This window comes from Saccostrea cucullata, unplaced genomic scaffold (assembly GCF_032062105.1).
Source record: "Saccostrea cucullata isolate Sc308-1 unplaced genomic scaffold, CSIRO_AGI_Scuc_v1 ctg2479, whole genome shotgun sequence".
NCBI lineage: Eukaryota > Metazoa > Mollusca > Bivalvia > Ostreida > Ostreidae > Saccostrea > Saccostrea cuccullata.
This window is the reverse complement of record NW_026938970.1, coordinates 60,405-88,165: the sequence shown is the minus strand read 5'-3', so window position 1 is coordinate 88,165 and position 27,761 is coordinate 60,405. Positions and strand designations below refer to the sequence as shown.

Genomic DNA, 27,761 nt, shown 5'->3' with positions numbered 1-27,761 from the left:
GGTTAGTGAAGTCAGATAAGCTCAATTGAGTTTTTTGCTAAGATGAGCGAAAGAGAGTGATCTGCATATATTTAAAACCAGGGAAAAATCCATTTTTACTCCCTTGACTTTTTAGCATAACTTCTTATAATTGACATCTAGTATGAAATATTTACATTTCAGTTCAACTTACATCTGTTATATCAGTTATCTATTATATATATAACTGTTACATCAGTTATACTTACATCTATAGATGTTCCTTCTGTGTGTGTGACAATAATGAACAGTGGTGCCTTAGTGCCTCCAAAAGTCTTGATTGAGGTTATCCAAAACTTCAGGTAGTCTGACAAAGAAATAGGGCGTCGTAATAGGATAAAACAGAAAAACATCATTGACGAGAACTAACACTTCTATTGTACTTACAAGAGTGAACAGGAACAGGCTTTTTCTTTTTTTTTTAAATGCAAAAACGCTCAATAATTATGTAAAAACGCTCATTAGACTTTTAATTTTATGTAATTGCAAAATGTATAGTAAATAATGAATATTAAACTGCCTGTGAAATCCCTTTTAAAAATCACTTACATAATTATATTCAACAATTTACTACTGTGTATAGAGTCAGTAGCAAATTGTATGTATGCAACAAACCATCAGGCAATCTCATAATTATTATAAACTTATCAAGGCTTAAGCATGCTAGCCTTTCTAGAAAGAAGGATTTTTTTTTTCAAATTTATCCTGTAATTTCCTATTAAATCATTTTGGCCCATTGTGGTCCTTCCTTTCTCTCTGGGTACACGATTTGAACAAACTTTAATCTTCACTATGAGAGGACTCTGGATGGTTCTTAGAGAATTTTTTGAATGCCATTAATTGATCATTTACTCTCAATTATCTTTCTTTTTTAAAGATGGCTTGGTCCTTCAGTTGCACAGAATTGAATAATGTATACCCTAGGACAATTTGTAAAAAGTGTAATTGAAACTTGTCTATATAACTGGATCTTTAGAAAAGCAAATGTGAAGTTAACAGTCAGAAAAAAAAAGCTCCCTGGCTAAAGTGAACTACCCCCCCCCCCCCTTTGAACTTTCTCTAATTTTTTTTAATTTTCTCTTACATTTTTTTGGCAAGCTAGAGTGTCTTATACTGCATAATGTTTTTTCATCGACATGAGTGTAAGCCATACAGACAAAATTTTGACATGACAATACTATGTCTTACCTTTGTAAGTCCACACAGAGAAGATGGATCCTTCTTGATTATCTTTTTCCCTATCAACAACATCCTCAAACTTCTTGGTCATGTCCAACACAAGGATAAAGAAGGCCTTTGGTGTTACGTAAATTTGGTGACAGGCATAATACGCTAACTGACCAGCAAAATCAAGCATGCTGACAGTTGGTAAGTTCTCTTTTTCAGACAAGATTTTCTGAAAAATTTCATCTTTCACCCTTTTTTCTTCTTTTGAGGAAAGAACAAGGGCCATTACCTCTACTGTATTGACTTCTTCTTTGCCTTCATTAGGTGAACTAGACAACTCAACTTTCTCTTCTTCTCGGCTATAGAGCATGGTTTCCCCCCTCTCTTTGTAATGACTTTTCAGTCCCGAATTATCTCTATTTTCATTTGGATTGGAATGGTCAACTGCACTGCTTATTTTTGGCTTCAGGTCCGCGGCATTTATCCTGATAAATGTCTTCAATGGTGAATCGTCATCAACTACTGTAAAAACATGTATTAAAATAATTTTCATTAAAATTATCTTATCTGATATGTACATGTACAGTACTCAAGAAATATTTACTAACATTACAAATTATTACAGATAATTTTATCATATTCGCCTTCTTTTAAATGCATATGATATGTTTTAAACAAGAGATGTTTGCAAAACACTTATGCCGCCTTCCCCAAAAATAGGAATTTCTCCAAAAAGGGCAAAACTCTGTCAAAAATGGTATGATTGTACCCAAAACAGAATTTGGCTTAGATATTCATATGATAAATCTGTATACTAAATTTCAATTCAATTTTGTACAACAGTTGCAAAGAAAATAAACAGAAATTGCAAATAATTGAATTTTTTCTAAGTCTAAGGGGCATAACTCTGACAACAAGAGGCCCATGGGCCTTATAGGTCACCTGAGCATTATGCAACAACTTTCCAGTGATTAAATTTAATTCATCATAACAATACACTTAGCAGTTGCTTAGTTTGTTTACTTAATACCCATACACAAGGTAGGGGAACAAAAAATGCATTTCAACTAATGAGTTAAATTCAGCAATAATCAGTAGTGTCCCTACCACACATGAACCCCTGACCCTTAGGCCTTGATATTTGATTAATACCAAGGAGCAGATTTCAAACCATTCATTCATTTTCAGTATATAATTACACCCCCCATATTACCCCTGACCCTGGGGCCTTGAAATTCACAATTCTGGAAGATTCGGGCCCTTGTAGATAATAACTATATAGGTAGTTCGTCTGCTTAATACCCTAGAGCAGAGAAGAACATTTTTAAAGATTTAATGAATTTTCACTATATAATCTATAGAGCCCCGCCCTAACACAAGAACCCCTGACCCTGGGGCCATAAAATTCACAAATCTGGAAGAGGCACTCTTGCTCATCTTTACTATGTGTTTAGTTAGTTTATTTAATACCCAGGAGCAATGAAGAAGATTTTCAAAGAAATAATGCATTTTCACAATATAATCAATAGAGCCCCACCCTAACACCAGAACCCCTGTCCCTGGGGCCATAAAATTCACAATTTTGGTTGAGGCACTCTTGTTCATCATAACTATGCACTTAGTTTATTTAATACCCCGGAGCAGAGAAGAAGATTTTCAAAGAATTCATGTATTTTAGCTACAAAATCTTTAGATCCCCGCCCTAGCACTAGAATCCCTGACCCTGGGGCCATAAAATTCACAATTTTGGTAGAGGCACTCTTGCTCATCATAACTAGACACTTAGTTTGTTTATTTAATACCCAGGAACAGAGAAGAAGATTTTCAAAGAGTTCATGTATTTTCATTATATAATCAATAGAGCCCCCCCCCCCCCCAATAATAGAACCCCTAATCCTGGGGCCATAAAATTCACAACTTTGGTAGAGGCACTCTTGCACACCATAACTAGGCACTTAATTAGTTTATCTAATACCCAGGAGCAGAGAAGAAGATTTTCAAAGAATTCCTGTATTTTCACTATATAATCAATAGAGCCCCACCCTAACACCAGAACCCCTGACCCTGGGGCCATAAAATTCACAATTTTGGTAGAGGCACTCTTGTTCATCATAACTATGTACTTAGTTTATTTAATACCCAGGAGCAGAGAAGAAGATTTTCAAAGAAATAATGCATGTTCACTGCCTACTTATTTAGCCCCACCCTAGCACTAGAACCCCTGACCCCAGGGCCATGAATTTCACAATTTTGGTAGAGGACTCATTGCTGATTATAATCATGCAAACAGTTTGACTGCTTGATGCCCAGGAGTAAAGAAGAAGATTTTTAAAGATTGCATTAATTTCTTGGTTTTGGCCCCGTCCCTCAGGCCCCTGGGGGGCAGGGATCATGAAATTCACAAATTTTGTTCCCCTTCACCCATAAATGCTCTGTGCCAAATTTGGTTGAAATTGGTTCAGTGGTTGCAGAGAAGAAGCTGAAAATGTTCAAATGTTAACGCACAACGTACGACGACGGACGAAAACAGATAGCAATAGGTCACCTGAGTAAACTCAGGTGACCTAAAAATAGTCCGATTGTAACCAGAACTTGACCTAGATATTCATGTGATATATCTGAATACCAATTTCATTTCAGTATGTGTAACAGCTGGGAAGATAATGTACGGAAACTACAAATAATTGGAATTTTTCTAAGTCCAAATGGCATAACTCTGTCTAAAATGGTGCGATTGTTGACGTTCCAAAACAGAACTTGACCTAGATATTAATGTGATTTATCTGTATACCAAATTTCATTTCAATATGTGCAACGCTTGTGAATAAAATGAACAGAAACTAAGGGACCAACAGACAGCAGCAAAGCAATATGCCCTCCCCTCTTCGAGGGGGGGGGGCATAATGAATAATATTGAATATAGACAGGTACATATTTATCATTATAACAGCTAATTGATCTGAAGAGTCGTACAACGTTGAGTTGAAAGGTGCGGATCATTAGATCAAACAAGACACGAAGCGTCCAGTTTGTTCTGATGATCTGTGCCTGTCAATGAGACGTGATACGACTCTTTGGATCAAGTTACTGTTATACACTGTAATGATAAAGAAGAAGGTACAATTTGGACTTTATTGTGCCCTTAAAATTTTAATGTTCTTAAAAAAAGTTATGAAATTGTCTCTAACAAGAGTTGAGTAGATGGATATGATAAATCATTAAAGAATATGACGTGAAGGAGGACTTTCCTGGAAATATGACATTATCAATTTGGTATATATTTCTAATTTTAATGCAGAAAAGCCTCCTGTGCTTATTTTCCTTTAAAAAATAGTGTCTGCCACCATTGCCCAATTCAGTTTTTGCATTTATTATGTAAACTGCTTTGATAAATCACATGTCTCAAAATCTTTTTGGGTGACGGTAGCAGAGTATGTTTTTTGAAAGAAAGCATCACTGAAAATCTGTGTTCTGAAACTTTTTAAGAAAATATGGGAAATTGCACAAGTTAATGACAACACAATAAGCATTTAGGGCATGGAATTCCAATGAATCAGAAAGAATGAATCTTAATTTCTTATATAACTTTCATTATTTTAGAAAAATATAGGGCTTAATTTGTATTGAAACTGTTACTTGTTCTTTATTATACAATTTAATACCCTCCTTAAAACTATCAAAATATAGTTTTAAAAATAAATAATATTTTTCCTTGTAACAAAGCATTTTGTTAAGGAACATTTTGATTTGCTAGAAAAAAAATGTTATGTTTCTGTGTACTACATCATCAATTTCAGAGAGAAATGATATGGATTGAGAAAACAATTGTGCACGGGTATGTTAAGGAAGCATATAAGTATTTTCTCGAGAAATTTAGACTTTTTAAAGAAAATTAAGTTTGATAAATTACCAAAACTGCTAATAAAGGTAAATTAAACTGTTATTAACTATTGCATACAGATAAAAGAGTGTCTAACGCAAAGACGTGCACCACCGCCACAGCATCACATGACTTCTATTCATAGTGAAATTTTACTTAATAAAAAAAGCTAACAGAACAACAATACCACGGAGTCTAATAATTTCTTTAAGTAAAAAATAGAGTTGAAAAACATCTATTTTGCCTAAAAAGTGCTGCTAGAATCCCACTGTCCTTTCAGTAAAATAATTATTCCACACATTGGCACGAAACCTTACCCAATGTTTTGAATTTTATACATTTGAACCGAGATTTTTCGTAAAACCACGCTTAACTCGGGATTCTAGCAGCACTTTCTAAGATTGTCAGAAGGCAAACTTTCCATCTGTACAAATCTTATGTTTTGAAATATCCAGCTTATTGTTGTTCTGTTGCATTATTTTTGTAACGAATGACAAAGGAAAGACTGACCGAGATTCATATAGAGCTGACTGTCTTCGAAAGAGAATATAATTGATGAAAATAAATTAGCATACCTGTTTAACTAAGTGAACTCCATATGAATGTCACACAATATTCACAATATTTCCTTTTAAACTCCATTTTACGTATCTTTGTACATGCCGTCTTAGCCAAATTCTCTTTACATGACATGATGAATTCCCAAGTTATTTGAAGTACACATATGACGTCATCGGTGATAGAGTTTAATCAAATGACAGATACAGCATAACAAAATAAAAACATTTTATTTTTGTTAATGTTTACACACGTATCTATTCATTTTCTAGAGTTAAGGAAAGGATTGCACGGGTCCGTGAAAAAATTCTGCCCAATGACTTTTTTTTCATTTTTACATATAACGTTCCTAATGTCAATAATACCATTATATCAAAGTATCAAGCATGATCATCAGGCTCATAAGGAAGTTATGGTTGCCATGGTATCACCATTTTTAATCTTTTGATATCTATGAGGTGAATGTTTAATAATGCCATATATGCAACAAAATTGAAGCAAATTAAAAATTTTCTTGCAGATATTTAATAATATGCTTTATTTTTATTGAAAATAAAAATTGCTTCGGAAACTATTGATAAAAGTAGTAATGCCATTGTTTTTTGGGGAAGTATTAATTGTAAATTTGCAGTAATATTTTCACCTAAATAGCAGTTTTTAACGTCTAGACAAAACATAGGTAATCAAAGATTACGAAGCTCACCTCGACGAATGTTATCAGTTTAAGTAATGCAAATCCTACATCATATTTTCTTAATATTAAGTATTCATCCCAACAACAATATTCTTGCAAGTTGTTCTTAACCCTCTACAAGGCATTTACACATTTAGTGTTAAATCTGCAGATATCAAAGACTTCAAGTTCATTCGGATTGATCTGTTACCAAAACTTTAACCTGGTCTCTTGTATGGAAAATATAGGTCAGATCCAGCATCCCAAGCAAGTCTGATAGTGTCCATCCTAAGATGCATCATCCCTGCAAGTTTGGTTTAGCTAGGGCTTACAGTTACTTGGGAATGAAAAATGAAAGTCAGATCTAGCATCCAAAGCAAGGCTGGTAGTGTCCATCCCTAGATACATAATCCATGCAAGTTTGCTTCAGGTAATGCTAATAGTTACTTGGGAATGAAAATGTAGGTCAGATCCAGCATCTGAAGCAAGTCTGGTAGTGTCCATCCCTAGATACATCATCTATGTAAGTTTGGTCCAAATAGGGCTCATAGTTACTCAGGAATGAAAATGTAGGTCAGATCCAGCATCCGAAGCAAGTCTGGTCGTGTCCATCCCTAGATACATCATCCAAGCAAGTTTGGTTTAGGTGGGGCTTATAGTTACTTGGGAATAAAAATATAGGTCAGATCCAGCATCCGAAGCAATTCTGGTAGTGTCCATCCCTAGATGCATCATCCATGCAAGTTTGGTCCAAATAGGGTTTATAGTTCCTGAGAAATGGACATGCTCCAAAAACTTTAACCTGGTCACTCATCTAGACAATGTAGGTCAGATCCAGCATCCGAATCAAGTCTGGTAGTGTACATTCATAGATGCATCATCCATGCAAGTTTGGTTCAGGTAGGGCTTATAATTCCTTGGGAATGGGCTGCTCCAAAAACTTTAACCTGGTCACTCATCTGGAAAATGTAGGTCAGATCCAGCATCCGAAGCAAGTTGGTAGTGTACATTCATAGATGCATCATCCATGCAAGTTTGGTCTGGGTAGGGCTTATAATTCCTTGGGAATGGACCTGCTCCGAAAACTTTAACCTGCTCCAAAGACTTTAACCTGGTCACTCATCTAGAAAATGTAGGTCAGATCTAGCATCCGAAGCAAGTCTGGTAGTGTATATCCCTAGCTGCATCATCCATGCAAGTTTGGTTCAGGTAGGGCTTATAATTCCTTGGGAATGGACCTGCTCCAAAAACTTTAACCTGGTCACTCATCTGGAAAATGTAGGTCAGATCCAGCATCCGAAGCAAGTCTGGTAGTGTACATCCCTAGATGCATCATCCATGCAAGTTTGGTTCAGATAGGGGTAATAGTTACTTGGGAATGGACTTGCTCCTAAAACTTTAACCTGCTAACGCCGACGCCGACGCCGGGGGTATAGCATAAGCTCATCTCGACTTCGTCGAAGTGAGCTAAAAATTACCCAATGAATTTTCCCAAAACTAATATATGCTGTACTAGTCATTATAAGTGACTTATGGTTAAGATATGAAGTAAGGTAATCAGATTAATTTTGAAGGTACACGCATTTCAGCCCCCCCCCCCTCCTAGAATATTAAAAGATTTCACAGATTTTCATATGATGGTTTGTTGTTGGACCCTAAATATGCATAATCTGTTTAAAGACAATAAAGGCCATATGTATAGATAAATAAATACTTTTTCTCTGAAAATCTGGCAGCTGATGCTCATTTTACATGTGAAGCACAATTATTTACTTATTACCGACAGTGGTCACGAAAATAACTTTTTTTTTTTCAAACTCAATTTTTTATCTCCAAAACATTCATTTTGTTACTATAATCAATATATATAAATGATATATTATAAACCAGTGCACAGTCCTCAAAGGCTTTATTCCTCGCTTGGAACACTCAGCGAAGTTTCTTCTCAGTGACCTGGAATCGGGGGGGTGGGGGGTGGGGGGGTGTCAGACATTTAAACAGATTGAATGAATAGAGGTTATTTTCTAAAACGTGTTTACAACTGCATTATTTATATGTTTTTTTTTATATAAATGTATTCATCATTAATAATCTTACTGGCCAAATTATAGTAATTCTGATTATTCTAAATATTCACATTTAGTCATTTACAAGTAGTTTTGCTTCCGATTCTTTTCAAGTAAGTACACTTCATTTCCTGTACATTGATGAGCGCTATCTCCATTGTGACGTCATAATGATAGAATTGACGTCAAAACTATAGATCTACTGTTTTGATTATAAAATAATCATTGATTGAAATCACTTTCCGTCGCTTTATGATAAATGCTGGAGTGAAACATCTATGTTAATGTTCATGTGATTAAAAAACAAACAGTTTTCAAATGTATTCCCATAAGCATGATGAGTTCACATGTTTCTTTTATTTATTTATGTTCATTTATCTTCCCTGATATTCTTTCAGAAGTGTGTTGTGTTTCAATACGACGCATAAAACATTTTACAACAATCGTTTACAATATATGTGCGACGATGATTGAATGTTTACGCGGTCGATGTTTACTGCTGAAAATGCTAAAGATCTAATAGGAGAAAACAAAATCCTCTGTGATATTTTTTTTTTAAAAGATATCTCTTCTAGCCCTAAGTGGTCATCGCCGTAATACATTTATCAAAATCGCCTTCCTTCATCAATATTTATACATGTATCTAGTAAATCACGCCGTCTGAATCTCTTATTGGAAATTATTTACAAATAGATGTAGATCCTATGATAAACAACAATTTTAAATAAAATTCTAATTTCAAAATGAAGATATAAACCTCAAGTTATAAATCAAATTTATTTTTAATGAAATAAATTTCAATGTTCAACGAAAAACGATAGATAGACGTGTCAAATCGTAAAACATGCACGTTGATAAAAAATATGATCAACGCTCACCAACACTTTCAGTGCATCGTCACAATCTTTAATATCTTATACTCTCTCTACTTTAGAAAAAAAAACTTTTGTCAAGCGCAAACATACGACGCTCCTTATTCCGGTAATAGTTACAGCAAACATTCTTTTTTTACTCACCATATGACGTGATCACGTGACGCCGTGCAATCGAGTCCTTGAATTACATATGTATATACCAATATTACGAAAACTTGTTTTATGAAATTGACGTCACCTCGCCTACTATGACGTAATAATGTAGCACTAATTTAGTCAAGGTAGAATATTTTGTATGTTTCCTTATTACCCCTGCGTGGTGATTTGGAATATTGGATAAAACTCTGTAAAATTAACAGTTACAAAAACAAGGAACTTTAGGGTATATACTAGTAATAAAAGGCTTTATCACCCCAACCCTCAAAAAGGTGAAAGTTAAAGTTTGTTAATGTAAGTTCAGCTCGAAAGTCTTGAAATCCAACAATTGCTTTCTAAGAAAGAGAAAATAAATAAATTCTTGATTGTGTGTTGTTTGACGTCTCATTTTATCAAAAATTTTCAGTTATTTTTCTCTGAAAAAGAGACACTGCCATTTATCAGTGAAGGGCTTCAATTTTTACTTTTACGCAGGAAACAGAGCCACAGTAAATATGGTAAAATGGTATTAGTGAAGGTCTTTAGGTCTTTGGCTTTAAAATGTAAAATCTGTAAAAGAGCAAAAAATGTCTATATATCCCGTGTAAGTGTATCAGTTACCTTCTAAAATTCCATCTTTAACAATGAAAAGATGTTGATGGACTTCCAATCCCCTGGTGGACTCTGTAACTTCACCGATATTTTGACTTTGCCCTCTTAATCGCTTCAGTAGCGTTGTTTTTCCAGCCTCAGCACATCCAACAAGTATTCCTCTGGCATGGGTAACAGTTGTCTTCTCCTTTCTCAAGAACGTCTTTAACTCATCAACTTTATCTAAAACATCAAAGGTTGGATAAAAAAGTCACAATCATGTTCTATTTAAGAAGAGTTCTCAGAACACAATAGAAATTTTTTTCCATTAAACAAAGAATAAAATTCAGAGGCCCATGGGCCATAATAGTCACCTGAGTATAATACAATACTGTAAAGATACATAGACATAAAAAGCCCATCAGCCACATACAGCGCTATGACAAAAGTATTCGCGATTTTTACGCAATGGCGTCTTTCTTGCGCTGCGCCTCGCTCGGGGAATGGGCAATAACTCTAATTAGATGCCGTGTTGACATACGAAATTTTTACAGAGTTGTCTTCACATCGGAAGTGACGTTATATGTAAGTATTTTTATCGTCTGCTGTCTTGGATTTTATGTAAACACACAGATATTACGATGGGTAGGAAATCTACAGAAATATCTAATGATGTCAAAAAATTAATTGTGGAAATGAAAAAGGAGGGGCAAAAAACATCAGTAATTGTGAATTTATTACAAATACCTGAGTCAACCATCAGATCTATTTGGAAAAAATATTTGTCAACTGGTGAAGTCAAAACTTTGAAAAGAAAAGGACGTCCCCGGAAGCTGTCAAAACGAGATCGGAACTGGATTATTAGACATACTAAAACTAACAGAGGACGGGTTTTAAAGGATATTACTAATGAATTTAATGAAAGCAGGGATGCTAATGACTTTGTTAATCCACGGACAGTCCAAAGATTTTTACGTGATCATGATTATAAGCGAAGAGTTGTTAGAAAAAAAATGGTCGTTTCCGAGATCAACAGAAAAAGGCGTGTTGCATGGTGTTTAGAGAAAAGAAAACTCACAGTGAATAATTATTGGAACACAATTATATTTTCTGATGAAAGTCAGATAGTTTTAGGAGAGAATCATAGAATGTATGTGTGGAGAACATCTAAAGAATCGTACTTGCCGCAGTGCATGTGCCCCCCTCGGCAGAGAAGGATTTCGGTAATGGTGTGGGGATGCATCACTTACCACGGGGTTGGTACACTTTGCATGGTCAATGGAAATATTAATGCAGTAAAATACATATCCATTTTAGAAGATCAACTTTGGCCCGTCATTGCCCGACATTTCCTCAACAAAACCTATCGTTTTCAAGACGACAACGCCCCCGTCCATAGAGCTCGTATTACTGTAGATTACAAACAACAAAATAATATTCCTACAATTGTATGGCCAGCTCAATCACCGGACATTAATATCATAGAGAATTTATGGCTAAAAATCAAGAGAACTCTGCAAAATCGAGCTCCAAATATAAAGACTCCGGAAGAATTGTTCGATGCTATTTTACACATCTGGACTTCCTTCGACGAAAACTATATCAAATCCTTGTATGAATCTATTCCCCGTCGACTATTAGCAGTAATCAAGTCTAAGGGCCACCTCACCAAGTATTAATAAAGGTAAGTCTGTTATTTGTTTCACAATTTATTGTTTATTTTTACGAAGCGCATCGTGTTTACGTCCGCCATTTTTGAAAAATCGCGAATACTTTTGTCATAGCGCTGTACCTCATCTGACCACATTGGTTAAGAAAAGGCACAAATCACTTTATCATTGAAATGTTTACATAAAGAGGTGTGGGTGCCAAACTTGAATTTTAAGAACCCTCTCTACACTGCACGCTAAAGAGTTCTGATTCTAAGGTATTTTCTGCAGTTTGAGTGATCTGCCCTTAGATATAAATTCTAAAACATAAAAATTTACAATATATTACTCAATATGTAATGAATTTAAGTATTCTAATATTTTAAAAGGCCAAGATAAAGTAACTGAACGTGTTGTTTACATGTATTTTCTCCATTGAAGTAATTAAAGTGATTTCTATTCACTTATACTGTGATGTCTTTGAACATTTTTCCCGGGGGTAAATGCCATGCACTATAATGTGAAAATTAAATAAATAAGCTCAATATTAACTCCTTTATACAATATATTTTTCTCAATGTCCAAAAAAAATTTGCACTTGTGTAGAGAGGGTCCTTAAACTAGCTGATGCTCCTTCCTTAATGGTATCAATATTACAAATAGCTTTAGTTGATTGATCTTGAGCAAAAGTTTTGAAGATTTTTACCTAATAAATTTGAACAAGCTTGAATCTACAGTGGACGTTCAGATATCCCGATGCTTGCCTTCAGTATCCAGACAATTTTTCACCAGAACGAAATTTTTAATTGTGTTATTTTGTCTTGTTTAACTGGTGATTCAGATATCAGGATGGTTCACATATCCGGGAAAAATTGACTAGGAACCAAACCGTCCAGATAAATGAGACTCCACTGTACACTTCATGGGGATGCTTTCATATAAAAATTTACCAACATGTATGTGCTGTTCCTGGGCAGAAGATTTGATCTTTTATATTCCAATGTACATGTAAAACTTTGATCTTCCTTTGTGACCCTACCCTTAGAGGTTATCATTTCAAAAGATCAAGAACATTTGATCATGGACATGATGGACATGATGTAATCTAGAATTTCTCAAATCTTGTAAAAAAAAAAAACATCTTTTCTATGCAAATTTATATTCTATAATTGCCAATGAGCATAGCATTTCAAGTTAATAATACAGTGATTTTCCCTATAAAGTCAACATAGCCTCACTTTAACACTAGAATCCCTGACCATTGGGCCAATTTGGAACTTACAATTGACAATTTTAGAAGAAGCACTAAAGATTGCTCATCATTACTATACACTGAGTTTGTTGTAGTTTGTTTTCTTATTATACAGGTTTTGAGAAGAAAATTTTCAAATAGATAAACATCTCCCATCAATCAATAGAACCCCCTCCCTTCCTAAGAACTAATGACCCTGATGCAACAAAATTCCTCAATTTTTTACCTACATCATGTACATGTAGTTTATCTGATTTATTTACAGGAGAGAGAGAAGACTTTTAAATAAATTATACAATGTTACACTATGATCATTAGAATCCAATCTTTAGACTCTGGGGGTGGGGGGATCCATGGAATTCACAATTTCTTGATAAGGCCAAAAAAAATAATAGTCTTGTTTCCTGCTACCAGCCAGAAAAAAATAGGGTAGGTAGGTTGGAAAATTAGTTTATTTTTTCCAACAGTATTTTTTTGGATATGAACTACTACAAAACCAAATTGAACATGTCATAGCTTAGGTAGCTAAGGTCAATATCATCTTTTAAAATGAAATTCCATGTCTTTGGATGCACATCTCGAGCAATTTTACAAAAGTCCATATTTTATTAAACATATATGTCATGAAATACAACTTGAGAATATATAAATTTTTTCACTTTGAAACATGAAATTTCTAAAATTTTGAATTTTTTCCCCAAAAGCTAAAAAAAAACTTTAGGGTCGGGTGCAAAAAAATTAGGGTAGGTCAGTTAGCAGGAAACAAGACTATTTTTTATTTTGGCCTAACTTCTACTAGATGATGTATGTCAACATTGGTTGAAATTTGTTAAGCAGTTTATGAGAAGAAGCTGTAAACATGGTAAATGTTTGAATGTAAATAGACAACTAATGACGCTGGACAAAAACCATATAACAAATAGCAAAAGGTCAGTGGATTTACTCATGAGACTCCTACACTTTTAGTAGATTTCAGCCCAAAACTTTTAATTCTTAACCATATCATTTTTTCATAACCTTTATATTTTATATACAAAGTACATATTATAAGTACAACTGTATTATATAGGTATTAAATGTATACACTATGCTTTTCTCATGTTACTAAATTCCAATTTTCCATTTTAATTTTCAAGTGATTTACATTCTCAAATAGATAAGAAACACAATCAGTCCTAAACAGTTCTTTATTTTAGAGTTATTTCTCTTTGCCCAGCCCACCATATATATAGTTAGAAGTGATCTGCATTTGATCAACAAACCCTTTTTATGTACCATGATGTACAGAGACAATTGTTTATATGCCTCAGTAATATTAACCTGTCAGTGATTAAGTTCTAAATGGGAGATTATTTAATTCCAGATAATGTTTTAAATGTTTCCAAAAACTTTACATTTATCAATAATCTGATTCAATTTTTTTCTCTGGACATGCTGGAAAACCCTGCCTTGCAAATGTGTTTAAAAGTATTCTGATCAAAAAATGTATCAGTACTACAATTTATACTTAAAATAATAAAGAGATAATAAATTTATCTTTTCTATCTTAGAAATATTTCTTGTTACTTCGTGTAACAAATTATAATTAAATAAACATGTAACATGTGTAATGTTAATACATGTATTATTTTTAATGTTTGGTATTTACACAAAAAAGTATTTAACAGTATATAAAGATTTAATACTAAAATTATTTGACTGTACATACAGAATATCATTAGATAAAACACACAATCATATAAGAATGTAACTCACCAGTCAGATTGTCCCCTTCAACGATAAGTCTGTAAATGTTTACTGTGTTGTTGTAGTATGATCCAACCCAGAGAAGCTGTGTTTCACAATCATAACTCAGGCTCCATGGTTTGTCTATCCAGTGTTGTTTTGTCTCAATCTGTGACAGAAAGAGACTGTCCTGGTCAATGATATGTACTGTGCCTGTGTTAACATCACATACCAGGATGTGTGACAGCGCGTCAGTACAGATTCCTTGTGGATCTAGTCGTGATCCTGATGGAGGACCTGTGTAGGAGAAGCGATGTCTACCTCTTCTGTCTGTCACCACTACACCATGCCAGATGTCAGACACAATAACATCTCCATTGCGGTTCTCTGTGATGTAGAGAGGTCTACTATACAGTCTCTGGCCTGTGTTGTCGTGCTGTATGGTCTGTATGTGTTCTCCTGTGTCAGAGTAACGGTTTACCTGGCTTGTCCTTGTATCAGTATTATCCATCCCGACCAGCAGGTCTCCAGTGGAGGGGGAGCTGTAGACACAGTATGGATACCATGGTGATGTGATCGGTATCACTTTGGTCTTTACTTTATCTGTAGACAGTTTAATGAGGTTATGGTGACTGTCTTCATAAATCACACCACTATCTCGAGTCACAGTATGTACTCCACCAATATATTTATATAAATCTGTCACACGATCTAGAATGTCACCTCTCGTGTTAGTTAAGATGAGATTGCCTTTAGTATCACTGATCCAGACCCGGTCTGATGACACGTGGGTAATGTAACTACACTCACTAACACCAGACACTCTGACAGATTCCTGTAACACCAATCTATACATCACTGACACCTGACTTCTGTTTCCTGTGACTTTATAATCCTGTGTGGATTTCCTTCAGTCAGGAAGATCTCTCTGTAAATTACATCACTGTTCTAGAACTTTCTACATCAATAACAAGACTCTCTTTATACATTACTCCTGTATCATTGTCAGATTCAATGTTCTGGTTTAAAAAAACTTTACCATTAAATAGAATTAAAACACTTATAAACATAATATATTATATTACAGTAACACTCGGTTATAACGAAGTCACAGAGACCAATAAAATTACTTCACTATATCTGTATAAGGAATTCATTAAATTTATACAGCTAGGGATCCAAGATTCCCTAACTATATCAGTGAATTCACTATATCCCCGTGTTCGTACTTAACAAGTTTTGCTGTATATATAATTTTTTTATAAATACCTTTACATTGGGAACTGAGTCCTTTTGATGTCTCAGTAGATAGCAGCCTCCAAGTGTTCACAATATTACCTATCCAACAAATCAATATTTACAAATCACTTAGTAAAGTAAAACTATTTTAATAGATCAATAAAAATATATTTTTATTTGTATATTGCATTTCTATTAAATTGAACTTGTATCATTGATGCGGTATTTTCCCTTTGAAGTTGCCTAAATGGTAAATCCAGTTAAAATGAAAGGGGGTGGAGCTTAAGTATGCGTTAACTTCCTATGTGATAACTTGTTATTGCACACTTTTAAAATAAAGAGAAAGTGCTAACAAACAATTTATTTTTTTTTCACAAACCAACAAAAAAAAGGTTGACACATGTACTGTCACGTATGATTTAAACCAAATTTTTAAAGTTTTCCTGCATTAAGCCATGTCACAAGCGTTTGTCTCAAAAATTGAACAAAATTTTACAGTTTTCAAACTGAAACTTGTTGGTCAAATCCGCCATTGCCCTGTTGTCAATTTGCTAGAGGCCATAGACTGCAAACTTTCACAGACTTTTTTCAGCGTGTTTTCAGCACACATAGGTTCTTGGTTATCATTTTCGTCATACGGTGTTTCCATTTTCATTGCATTCGGCGCCGGAGGATCAAGTATTTTACTGACATTCTCTGCTACCTCTGGACATGATCGTTTGTACTTCCGCACAGCTCGCTCTGACCTATGTCCAGTTCTCTCCATGATCGCCTGTTCATCCATTCCAGCGCTGTATAACTGGCTAGCACAGGTGCGCTTTCCACTGTGGTTAGTAAAGTTTCCAACGAGACCCCCCTTTTTGCAGATGATTTTCATGAAGCTTTTAATCTTATTAACACCAACAACTTGTGCACCATATCGAATAGGGTTCCCTGCAAGTGGACGTCTGTAAAACTCTCCCTCGTTTCCAAGTGCATCAAGGTACTGATGAAAATAGTCGCCTATGCATCGATCTCCTTAAAAAAAGTAACAAAAATAAATTTATATTCATCAATGTAGGTTGTAGTTTTAAAGGTTAAAAAATCAATCTAAAGGAAAAATACTGTACCTGGTTGACAATAGTGCCGAATGTCTTTACTTTGCAGAGATAGGTGGGCAAGTCCTCCCTTAAAAGTCTTGTTTGAACCGCCGAAAAAGTGGATGTATTTACCTCGCCCATCCTCACCAATCGTGACGTTTGCACATGTCAAGTCTCTATGCTCATCAAATCCCCACAACCCGAATAATTTACACATGTAAAAAAACACTGTGTACTGTAGCGTTTCCGCGGACTTGTTTCCCAGTACTTCTCTTTCCCAAAGAAGTTCTTCGTCTTCTTGAGTTATTGGATCTGCCTGTTTGACTTAAGTTCCCAGTCCTTTAGACAAGAGGGATTTCATTTGAGCATCCAGCGTTTTTCTAAACTCTGCAAATTTCAAGTCTGAATAGAAGTTAATGTCATGTCTCTTGTTGTCTCGTAAATACCTTAACAATCCACAAACTAGATAGTAGACCGACTTAGGTGGGTATTCGCTTCCGTCCTTCTTGCGTGCGTCGCATACAAAATGTGTCAATGAATAGCTCATAGTAGAAACATTCATGTGTAGAAGTTCCGGTACTGCAAGTTCAAAAGGCAGATTTTTGTTTTTTTCTTGGCGCCACTTTTCGAAAACCCCAAAGGCCCAACAAGTATTTCTCTTTGTATTTTGATTTTCTTGACTAGAAATCAACTTCTCAATTTCGGAATCAGAAATTCCCCCGAAACGCTTGGTCGACTCATCGCTGTTCGTTTCACTGAATCTATCGGTGGCACCTCCGTCCATGCCGTCCAAATTAAAATCTCCAAACAGATCGAGGTTCAGTGCATTCGCGCCTGTCGGGTTAATGTCAAAGTGGTTCATACCATCAATGAGTTCCTCTTCTTTTTCAATGGCATCACATATCTGTGATAGAGTGAAATCATCCTCGGTTATTGCTAAAAAATCAATCTCATCAAAATTGATGGTGCTGTTATACTGGAAATGTCATCTGTACACGAGTTGCGCTATACCACAATGCTTTGCGACGGTGGGCGGAGTTTATCAAGAAAATTCTAGACTTTTCTAGATTTTAACTTATTTCCTCTGCACTAACGCTATATAGGAATGTAGGCGGAGTTATCCATGATACAAGTTATTTATAGAACAGTTACTCGTAATAACTTAATTTATCTTACATCCACATTGGCCGAAACTCGTTGCTGCTCAACTCGTCCTGCCCTAATGTGGATGTACGATAAATTAAGTTATTACTTGTTAACTGTTCTCTAAATATCACTTATTGTCCAGTTTTTCAACTTTATAATGTACAAAATAATTATCATGAGAATAAATCTAGCTTTCTTACATGTATAAAGTCATAGTTCTGTATAAATTTTACATTTTCTGAAATGACACCCTCTATATACATATAGCTATGACCTACTGCCTGTCGTGAAATGGTATATACCAGTATATAACCAGATGTCTCTGTCAAGACTGTAGCTCTACTGGTTTGTAACAGAGGAAGAGATATGTAGCAGTTTATATATAACTAGATGTCTCTGTTGAGACTGTAGCTCTACTAGTTTGTATCTATAGCAATGGAAGAGAATAGAAACAGTTGGACTTAAAACTCTGCAACAGCAATAAATAGATAAATGATCTTTGATTAAGTCTCTTTTCATGGAAATGTTGCGGACTAAAACTAAAGTACATGTAGGAGTAAGGTTTGTAAGAATTGTAGAAAAATTTCCATCTTTGATTGCCATCTTAATTTAGTCTAAAACCTATGTACTTATCAAAGTGAAATCAGATCAATAGTGTAGGAGGAGCAGCAATTTGAAAGTATTTCAAACAGATTTCTGTAACCATGGCAACACTATTCATCAAAATCAAAAAATGATAGCTAGAATAATGTGTCTTAATATATGTGCCTAGTTACATGTATATTGAAATCAGACAAAAACTTTAGAAGGAGTAGTATTTTGAAAAATTGTTGACGGACAGACAGCTAGAGGACACCTTACTTTCGCATTAATTCTTCTGGTCCCTGTACAAATAAGTAACAGAGAAATGTACATACCACAGAGATTTCTTTATCCTGTAAAACAAGGAAAAACTGCACGGTTTCCGTTCATCCTTGCCTTGGCTTAGAAAATAAAATGAAGGAGAATATAATTTATCATTCAAGAGTAAAAAATATATGTTTTATCAACAATAACATTTAATTTTTTTTGATAAAATAACTTAATTCAAATGATTGTTTTTACTTTGTTTTTAGCCATTCTAAACAAAATATCTACATTTAACAGTCAAATATACTATCCGGTACATGTATTTACATTTACTCTGGGCAGGAATGTTCTAAAAGATTTGAATGTTGAGGAAACATCAAAACCGGTGAGGCAGCAATTTCTTTATCCTCGTAACAGCTGCACAGCACGCCCCTAGATATCTGTAAAGACAAAGTCAGAACATTAACCCGAAATACAAGTGTTACATGTCGTATTTACAGTAAGCTTATAGAACTGTGATAGTGTTCACAAAATTACACTACAATATTGTCTGAGAAATAAGTACTAAATTGTCATCCAATGTTTTTTCTTTTTAAAAAATATTTTGGCCCTAAGATGAATTTCACCCTTTTTCTGGTAATGACCTTGACCTTACTACATGTACGTTGGCCTGAAGTTCAAGTTTGAAGATCACAAATAATTATTGCTTTAGTTTTTGACTTCCCTTACCTATATCATGGATTGCATATCCTTTAGAAAGTAATGAAATGGTTTCAAATTTTATACTTTTTCTATCAGTTGAGCTTGAAATTGCTGGAATGACTTTTAGTTAAGCAGGGATTTTCCACCCCATTTTGGGAATGGGGCCAAGGCCCTTACCATTGGGAATTTTATGACATTTTTCAACTTTTTGGGAAATTTTATATCAAGATGTATTTCCATAAATAAACACCTATGATACTTAAAATTGATTTTTTACTTCATTATGCAGAACTTTTAGAAAATACATCTATTATTATAAAGTTTTAGCTAAGATTCCTAAAATTATGTTCATATCATTAAGAATTCAAACTTGAACATGTTTGTTTTACACGAATTTTTCAAAAATTTAACACAGGCTGTTCATTTTGGGGAAAAATGGAAAGATTTTGCACTTGAGAATGGGACCCATATTCGGCCCTTCACGGAGCAGCGGAAAATCCCTGTTAAGGTCATGATACACTTTCAAGAAATATATCTGTAAACATGATAAAGTATAAACTTTTATTTTCTTTTTTTCAGAATACTGTAGAATGAATAGAAAATTGTCTATTTCCTAAAAGTAACCAAGAACTTTATGAATTATTTTTTTTTTTGTGTCAGATATCATGATTCATCTTTCAATTTGACTCCAGTTATAAAGTGACCCAAATAATTCAGTTTTACTGAGAGTAAATATAACCTTAAATATTTCTTGAAAAATCTTGGATCAAGTTCGACACAAACTCTATGCCATATGTCTTATTTGTGATGAGCCTCTAAATGTACTCCATTATACGTTACAAACTAGGGTAGGGAAAGAAATTAAACATTTTCGAGAGATGCCTTGAATTTCATCAAATGACCTTAGATAAAGGTCATGACAAAACTTCAGGCCTTAAACAATCTTTATATAAGATATGAACTTTCCATGTTTTTCATAAATAAGTTTCAGTTGGTAGAGCACTCGCTCTGTCATAGGAAAGTCATGAGTTCAAATCTGGGTCGTGACTAATCTAAGTCGATAAAAAAGGAAACAAATGTTCCTTTGCCATGCACTCGGCACTTTGAAGTAAAAGTTGCGGTTCCTTTGGATGAGACCTTAGAAACCAAGGCCACACGTCACAGCAGGCGCTGGCAAGTAAAGGACCCCTCACTGTTCAATGGCCCTGAATACCTAGTAATACCTAGTACATGTAGTACCTAGTAAAGGTTAACATTGGAAGCCCTTCAACGGTATATGGTGATATCTCTATATGAGTGAAAAATTGTCGAATGGGACATAAAACAGCATCAATCAATCATACGAAAATTATTGTATACCATACTTGAAATTGACACTTAATTGTAAGTGACCTTAAACGTGCTGGTCATTTAGTCAAGGTCATTACACACTCTTAGATTACAAACAGTCCTTGTCAGTACAAGCTTCCAATAATTGTCTGTTACAAAATTATAGCGTGACATGATTGCAATGACAGAGAGGTAGTGACATGATTGCAATGACAGAGAGGTAGTGACATGATTGCAATGACAGAGAGGTAGTGACATGATTGCAATGACAGAGAGGTAGTGACATGATTGCAATGACAGAGAGGTAGTGACATGATTGCAATGACAGAGAGGTAGTGACATGATTGCAATGACAGAGAGGTAGTGACATGATTGCAATGACAGAGAGGTAGTGACATGATTGCAATGACAGAGAGGTAGTGACATGATTGCAATGACAGAGAGGTAGTGACATGATTGCAATGACAGAGAGGTAGTGACATGATTGCAATGACAGAGAGGTAGTGACATGATTGCAATGACAGAGAGGTAGTGACATGATTGCAATGACAGAGAGGTAGTGACATGATTGCAATGACAGAGAGGTAGTGACATGATTGCAATGACAGAGAGGTAGTGACATGATTGCAATGACAGAGAGGTAGTGACATGATTGCAATGACAGAGAGGTAGTGACATGATTGCAATGACAGAGAGGTAGTGACATGATTGCAATGACAGAGAGGTAGTGACATGATTGCAATGACAGAGAGGTAGTGACATGATTGCAATGATAGAGAGGTAGTGACATGATTGCAATGACAGAGGTAGTGACATGATTGCAATGACAGAGAGGTAGTGACATGATTGCAATGACAGAGGTAGTGACATGATTGCAATGACAGAGAGGTAGTGACATGATTGCAATGACAGAGAGGTAGTGACATGATTGCAATGACAGAGAGGTTGTGACATGATTGCAATGACAGAGAGGTAGTGACATGATTGCAATGACAGAGAGGTAGTGACATGATTGCAATGACAGAGAGGTAGTGACATGATTGCAATGACAGAGAGGTAGTGACATGATTGCAATGACAGAGAGGTGGACAAGGTGATTCAGGTGAGCAAAAACTACATCCTTTTTTTCAAAATGTCAATACTACTTTCTTTAGAAACAAACCTGATGTTTATTTGTTAAAATTCAAATCCATTTTATCCGATGATGTATTATTAGTTACATAGTCTTTTAGTGACAGGGTATGGGATGATACCTGGTTAGTAAATTTCATACCTGGCGAGGCGGAGCCGAGTCAGGTATAAAATTTACTAACCAGGTATCATCCCATACCCTCTCACTAAAAGACTATGTAACGAATTTACCCCACCGATGAAACATTCACGTTTTATCTGCAGTTTATAAATGGTTTTCTCTGCTAAATGCTTTATCGCGCTTATACTCTGCCTATTATGACGTCACATTTGTGTTTGTGACATTATACATCGTCCGGGTATAGATTTCACTGACCGGGTATGGATTTACAACTGACCATGTATAAGTAATCCACCGCTTTCATGTGACAGACTTCAACCAATCGTAAGCCAGGATTTCACGGAAAAATCAGCAGAGGTGGGGTAATTGAGCAACACTGGATATCTTCCAATAGACACCGTCTTAGAACCTGAAATACAGAATTGGAAAAAGATTGTGATTCTAATTTAAGCCACTTATTATCTGAAATATTCAGATTATGTCATAAAATTCCAATAAGCAGATGTCATCATGTCTTTTTTTTCACTGACACAATTCAAGGACCAAATTGAGTCAACTAACAAAGTATGATGATTCAATCTCTTGTTTTCCTAAATACTGGGATGCAACTATGAAAGTCAACAAGAGGCCCAAGGGCCACATCGCTTACCTGAGCAAATCGGCTAGGAAAAAGCACAAATCAGATCAGAACTGAAAATTTTACGGAAAGGGGGGGGGGGGGGGCTTGAATTTTAATACTACTTGAGAATGCCTTCATATTAACACAGCATATGACTTTACCATGTTTACTGTTCTTGATACAAAGATTTTTTAAAAAACATTTTCTTCCTATATATAACTCCATCATAAAAATTTGAATTTGATTCCCCATTGTCTCCCTCCTTATCCCCAAGGGCCATGATTTGAATAAATTTAAATCTTTGATACATGAGGATGCTTACATGTCAATATGACTAAGCATAGCTTTTCTGTTCTTGAGATTTTCCCCCCTTTTTATGTAAAACTTTGATCCACCATTGTGGCCCCATCCTACCCTGGGGGGTCATGATTTGAACAAATTTAATTCTACACCATGTACACTACCCAAAAATGCTTGCATATAAATACTAGTATCACTAATCATGGCATTGCTATTCTTGAGGAGAAGATTTCTGTAAATATATTTTAATGTAAAACTCGGATCCCCCATTGTGCTCCCACCCTATCCCTGGGGGTTATAATTTGAACAAACTAGAATCTACTCTATTTGAGGATGTTTCCACATAAATATCACTGATCATGACTTTGAAGTACTTGAGAAGACAATTTTAAAAGATTTCCCTATCTAGTCCTAATTAAAACTTTGATCAGCCATTTTGGCCCCAACCTAACCCGGGGGTCATGATTTGAAAAAACCTTCAATCTACACTACCTGAAGATGATTTCACGAGTTACTTCTTTCCTGGCCCAGTGGTTCTTGAGAAGAATATTTTTAAAGCTTTTTCCTATATATTCCTATCTAAAACTTATATTGGCCATTGTGGCCCCACCCTAACCCCGGGGGTCATGATTTGAACAAATTTGAATCTACACTACCTGAGGATGCTTTGATCCACATGAGTTTCATCTTTCCTGGCCCAATGGTTGTTGAAAAGAAGATTTTTAAAGTTTTTTCCTATATATTCCTATCTAAAACTTTAATCGGCCATTGTGGCCCCACCCTAACCCCGGGGGTCATGATTTGAAAAAAACTTCAATCTACACTACCTGAAGATGATTTCACACGATTTCATCTTTCCTGGCCCAGTGGTTCTTGAGAAGATGATTTTTAAAGATTTTTCCTTTATATTCCTATCTAAAACTTTGATCAGCCATTGTGGCCCCACCCTACTCCTGGGGGTCATACTTTGAACAAATTTGAATTTACACTATCTGAGGATGCTTCCACATGAGTTTCATCTTTCTTGGCCCAGTGGTTCTTGAGAAGATTTTTTCAAAATGCCATTAATTTTTCTTTAATTCATAATTATCTCCCCTTGGAAAAGGGCGTGGCCCTTCATTTGAACAAATTTGAATCGTCTTCACCTTAGAAAACTTTGTGCAAAGTTTCCTTGAAATCGGCCCAGCAGTTCTTGAGAAAAAGATGAAAATGTGAAAAGTTTACAGTAATGGTGTTAATGGTACAGGTTCTTGGCGCATTCAAAAAATCATATATTGAAAATTTGCAACTGACACCCACATTCAAACTTCCTATGGATACATAGCAACAGCGAAAATAACTTAAACAAGAGCTGTTTGTAAAACACTTATGCCCCCCCCCTCCGACAAATTGAATTTTTCCAAGTCCAAGGGACATAACTCTATCAAAAATGGCACAATCATACCCAAAACAGAACTTGTCCTAGAAATTCAGCTGATAAATCTATATTCTAAATTTCATTTCAATATGTGCAACCTCTGCAAAGAAAATGAACGGAAACTGCAAATAAGTGGAATTTTTCTAAGTACTACAAGGTGCATACCTTTGACAACAATGGTGTGATCGTACCCAAAACAAAACTTGACCTAGATATTCAGCTGATCAATCTGAATACCAAATTTCATTTCCATATGTTCAACCTCTGTGAAGAAAATGAACAGAAACTGCACATAAGTGGAATTTTTCTAAGTCCAAGGGGCACAACTCTGTCAAAAATGGCAAGATCGTACCCAAAACAAAACTTGACCTAGATATTCACCTGATGTATCTGTATGCCAAATTTCATATCAGTATGTGCAACGGTTGTTCAGAAAATGGACGGAAACTAAATGGACCAACATACTTACCGACAGACAGCAGCAAAGCATATGCCCTCCCTTCTTGGAAGGGGTCATAATAAATCATTTATGTTATTGTTAAATTTCATTGTAACTTTATTGTGCAATTTTGTAAGAATTTTCATCCGAAATACGGATCGAGATCATAAAAAAAACTAAGCACGGTATACACATGGTATAGAAATCAGATTGCAACAACAAATTAAATAGGATTCTGATGTCAAGGCGCCACAATGAGCATATTTAAAATCTGTGCAGTCTTGTAGAGAATACTTATCAGATTAAACAATGTGTCAACTATGCCAATAAACATGCCTAAGGGTTTTTCCTTAGTGGTTTGATTTTCCCCACAAATAGCTCAACCAGAAGAAAAACAGAAGACTTCGGCCTACCAGTAATAATTACGGACTAAAAAACAATGACTCATCTAAGGTAGATTAAAGTTTGCTCAAATTATGACCCCGGGGGTTAGGGTATGGCCACAATGAGGGATCAAAGTTCTGCATAAGAATATGCATAGGAAAAAAATCCCCAGAACAGTAAAGTTTTGTTTAGTAGAATTGACATTTATTATCGTTTTACAAACAGCATGACAGCTTGCTTGATATGGCGTGCTAAAATTTTATATGCCGATTATCATTTTACTTTTCGATTGGACAATTGATTTCAATGGAACCAATAATACTTTGCATATGAAACAGAACCCAACAATACCACTGACAATACTGACCAATCATATTAAATGACATGTTAACGAGTATGCAGTAAACAACAATTACATGTGGACAAACAAAGCAAGATTTTTTTACCTGATAGCTACAAAGTATAACAGTAGCATAGTAGCCTTGCTTACTAATTCCATTCTTTGAGTTTTCTTAACATGCACGTATATCAAACCCCATGCGGTCAAATCACTACAACTATAATACAGCTTTTATAAGGACAGAAATCGGTCTTAGACAGACCACGTGTTGCTGGAGAGTGCAATCATTGAGTGAACAATCATTCAATGTGATTGGCCAGTATTATCAGGATATTGTTGTATTCGGAGTTTCATATGCAAATTATTATTGATTCCATTGATATCAAACATCCAATCGATGAGTAAAACGATAATCAGCATACAAAATTTTAGCACGCCCTATCAAGCAAACTGTCGCGCTGTTTGCAAAACGATACTAAGCATCTGAATGTAGTGAAGTTTAAATGTATTCAAATGATGTCCCTTGGGGTGTGAGTGAGGGGTAACAATGGGAGATCAAGTAATATTCATATTGTGAGAAAAAAATCTGTAAAAATCTTTTTAAGTATGACAAAGCTAAACATGTATGTTTTATTAATATAGTGACATTCTCAAGTAATAGAAATTTCAAGCCCCTTCCCCCAAAAAGTAAAATTTTCAGAACTGAGCTGATTTATTAGTTTTTTTAACTAGCCCATGTGCTCAGGTGAGCAATGTGGCACATGGGCCTCTTGTTGTAATCCTGATAATGATGATCTAATTGATCAAGCATCTCTTGTTTTTTAAGTCATATATATTTTTTATTTATCATATTTCATGGTTGTGATATGCAGTGGCACATGTAGGGTGGAGGTGTATTTTGTGTGTGAAGGCAGGGACCTATATACTAAAGGGATAGGCAACTCCTTCATCGCCATGTTTTTGTACCCAAAACATCACGCAAGACACTACGAATTTTTCAATTAACATTTATTCCCAGTAAACAGGGTGTTTTCTGATTATTATCATTTATTCCTTTTATGTATTGGAATTGATTTATTAATAAATTTTAAATGATAATAATAATATAATTTAAATATAAGGAAAACAAAGACCGAAATCGGCGATTTCTCGGAAATATGGCCGATCGGGGCATGTGTGATTTTGCATAAAACAAAATTACTACTAAGATAAGGAGTATAATACGTGATTTAAACATATCTTGAATGATTTTTTGACAGATAATTAAAGGATTTGATCTCAAATATGTGATAGCGTTAGAAATATAGTTAATTAAAGTTGACTTACGAAATCCCGCGACTTACGAGATATCGCGAAATTTGCGGTAGTTGCCTATCCCGTTAGTATATAGGTCCCTGGTGAAGGGGAATAAAGCAACTTAATGACTAAATATCTAAAGTTTTACGATTCTCCCTAGTACCAATACTAAAAAAGGGTCCATTTTTAAAATGTTTGAAGGGGTTATCAAACATCAATCATTTATTTAGTTACTTTACTGCGAAGATTTAACAACTTAAAATCCAAGAGAATGCAGAACCCCTGCCCTTCTAGATCCGCGCATGATAATATCAAATTTCAATGACCTAAATTCTTTTGAAGCCACTAGCAGTCACTATAGCCCCCAGATTTGGATCTTGGTGACAACATTATCAGTAAAAATGTTACGGTGAAATGAAATTATCCTACAAATTTCTTTTTTGTTAAAAAATTAAAACATTTCAATTGACTCTGATATGTTGACAAAACTTTAGAAAATTATACTTCCTTCTTCCTTATTTACTCAAATTCTATCGTAAACAAATAAAAACAAGAAAGAAAAATAATATTATTTTGATTACCAATTTTTCCAGATGTGTAACCCTACATTGTTGCTATTTACAGTAATTTTATAGACTAATATATCCACATGAAAATGATGAATTGCCCTTTTCAACGCCAGTCTCGTTTGCTTCCACCCTAGTTAGACTGGTACCCTGACATTGGTTCACAGGCGCAAGCGCCCTAAAATATAGGAAAAAGAGCACCAAAGACCCAGATT

At 35.0% G+C, this 27,761-nt stretch overlaps 1 protein-coding gene, 1 long non-coding RNA gene and 1 pseudogene across 2 annotated transcripts; all 3 read right to left on the bottom strand.

Moving 5' to 3' along the window:
• Positions 1-227: 227 nt before the first annotated feature.
• Positions 228-19,027, bottom strand: LOC134251966 (uncharacterized; the record flags this gene model as incomplete). The annotated part of the gene is made up of 5 exons (XM_062734377.1): positions 18,971-19,027; positions 14,620-15,517; positions 9,994-10,206; positions 1,207-1,707; positions 228-325 (listed from the first exon to the last, which is right to left on the bottom strand). Coding segments are annotated over exons 2-5 (1,638 nt in total), but the record flags the coding sequence as incomplete, so codon positions are not given.
• Positions 16,349-17,819, bottom strand: LOC134251965 (uncharacterized; annotated as a pseudogene).
• A 187-nt stretch (positions 19,028-19,214) lies between the features above and the next one.
• On the bottom strand, positions 19,215-27,679 carry LOC134251961 (uncharacterized). The gene is made up of 3 exons (XR_009988860.1): positions 27,562-27,679; positions 22,463-22,594; positions 19,215-19,342 (listed from the first exon to the last, which is right to left on the bottom strand). It is a non-coding gene; the product is annotated as an uncharacterized LOC134251961 (long non-coding RNA).
• Positions 27,680-27,761: the final 82 nt, after the last annotated feature.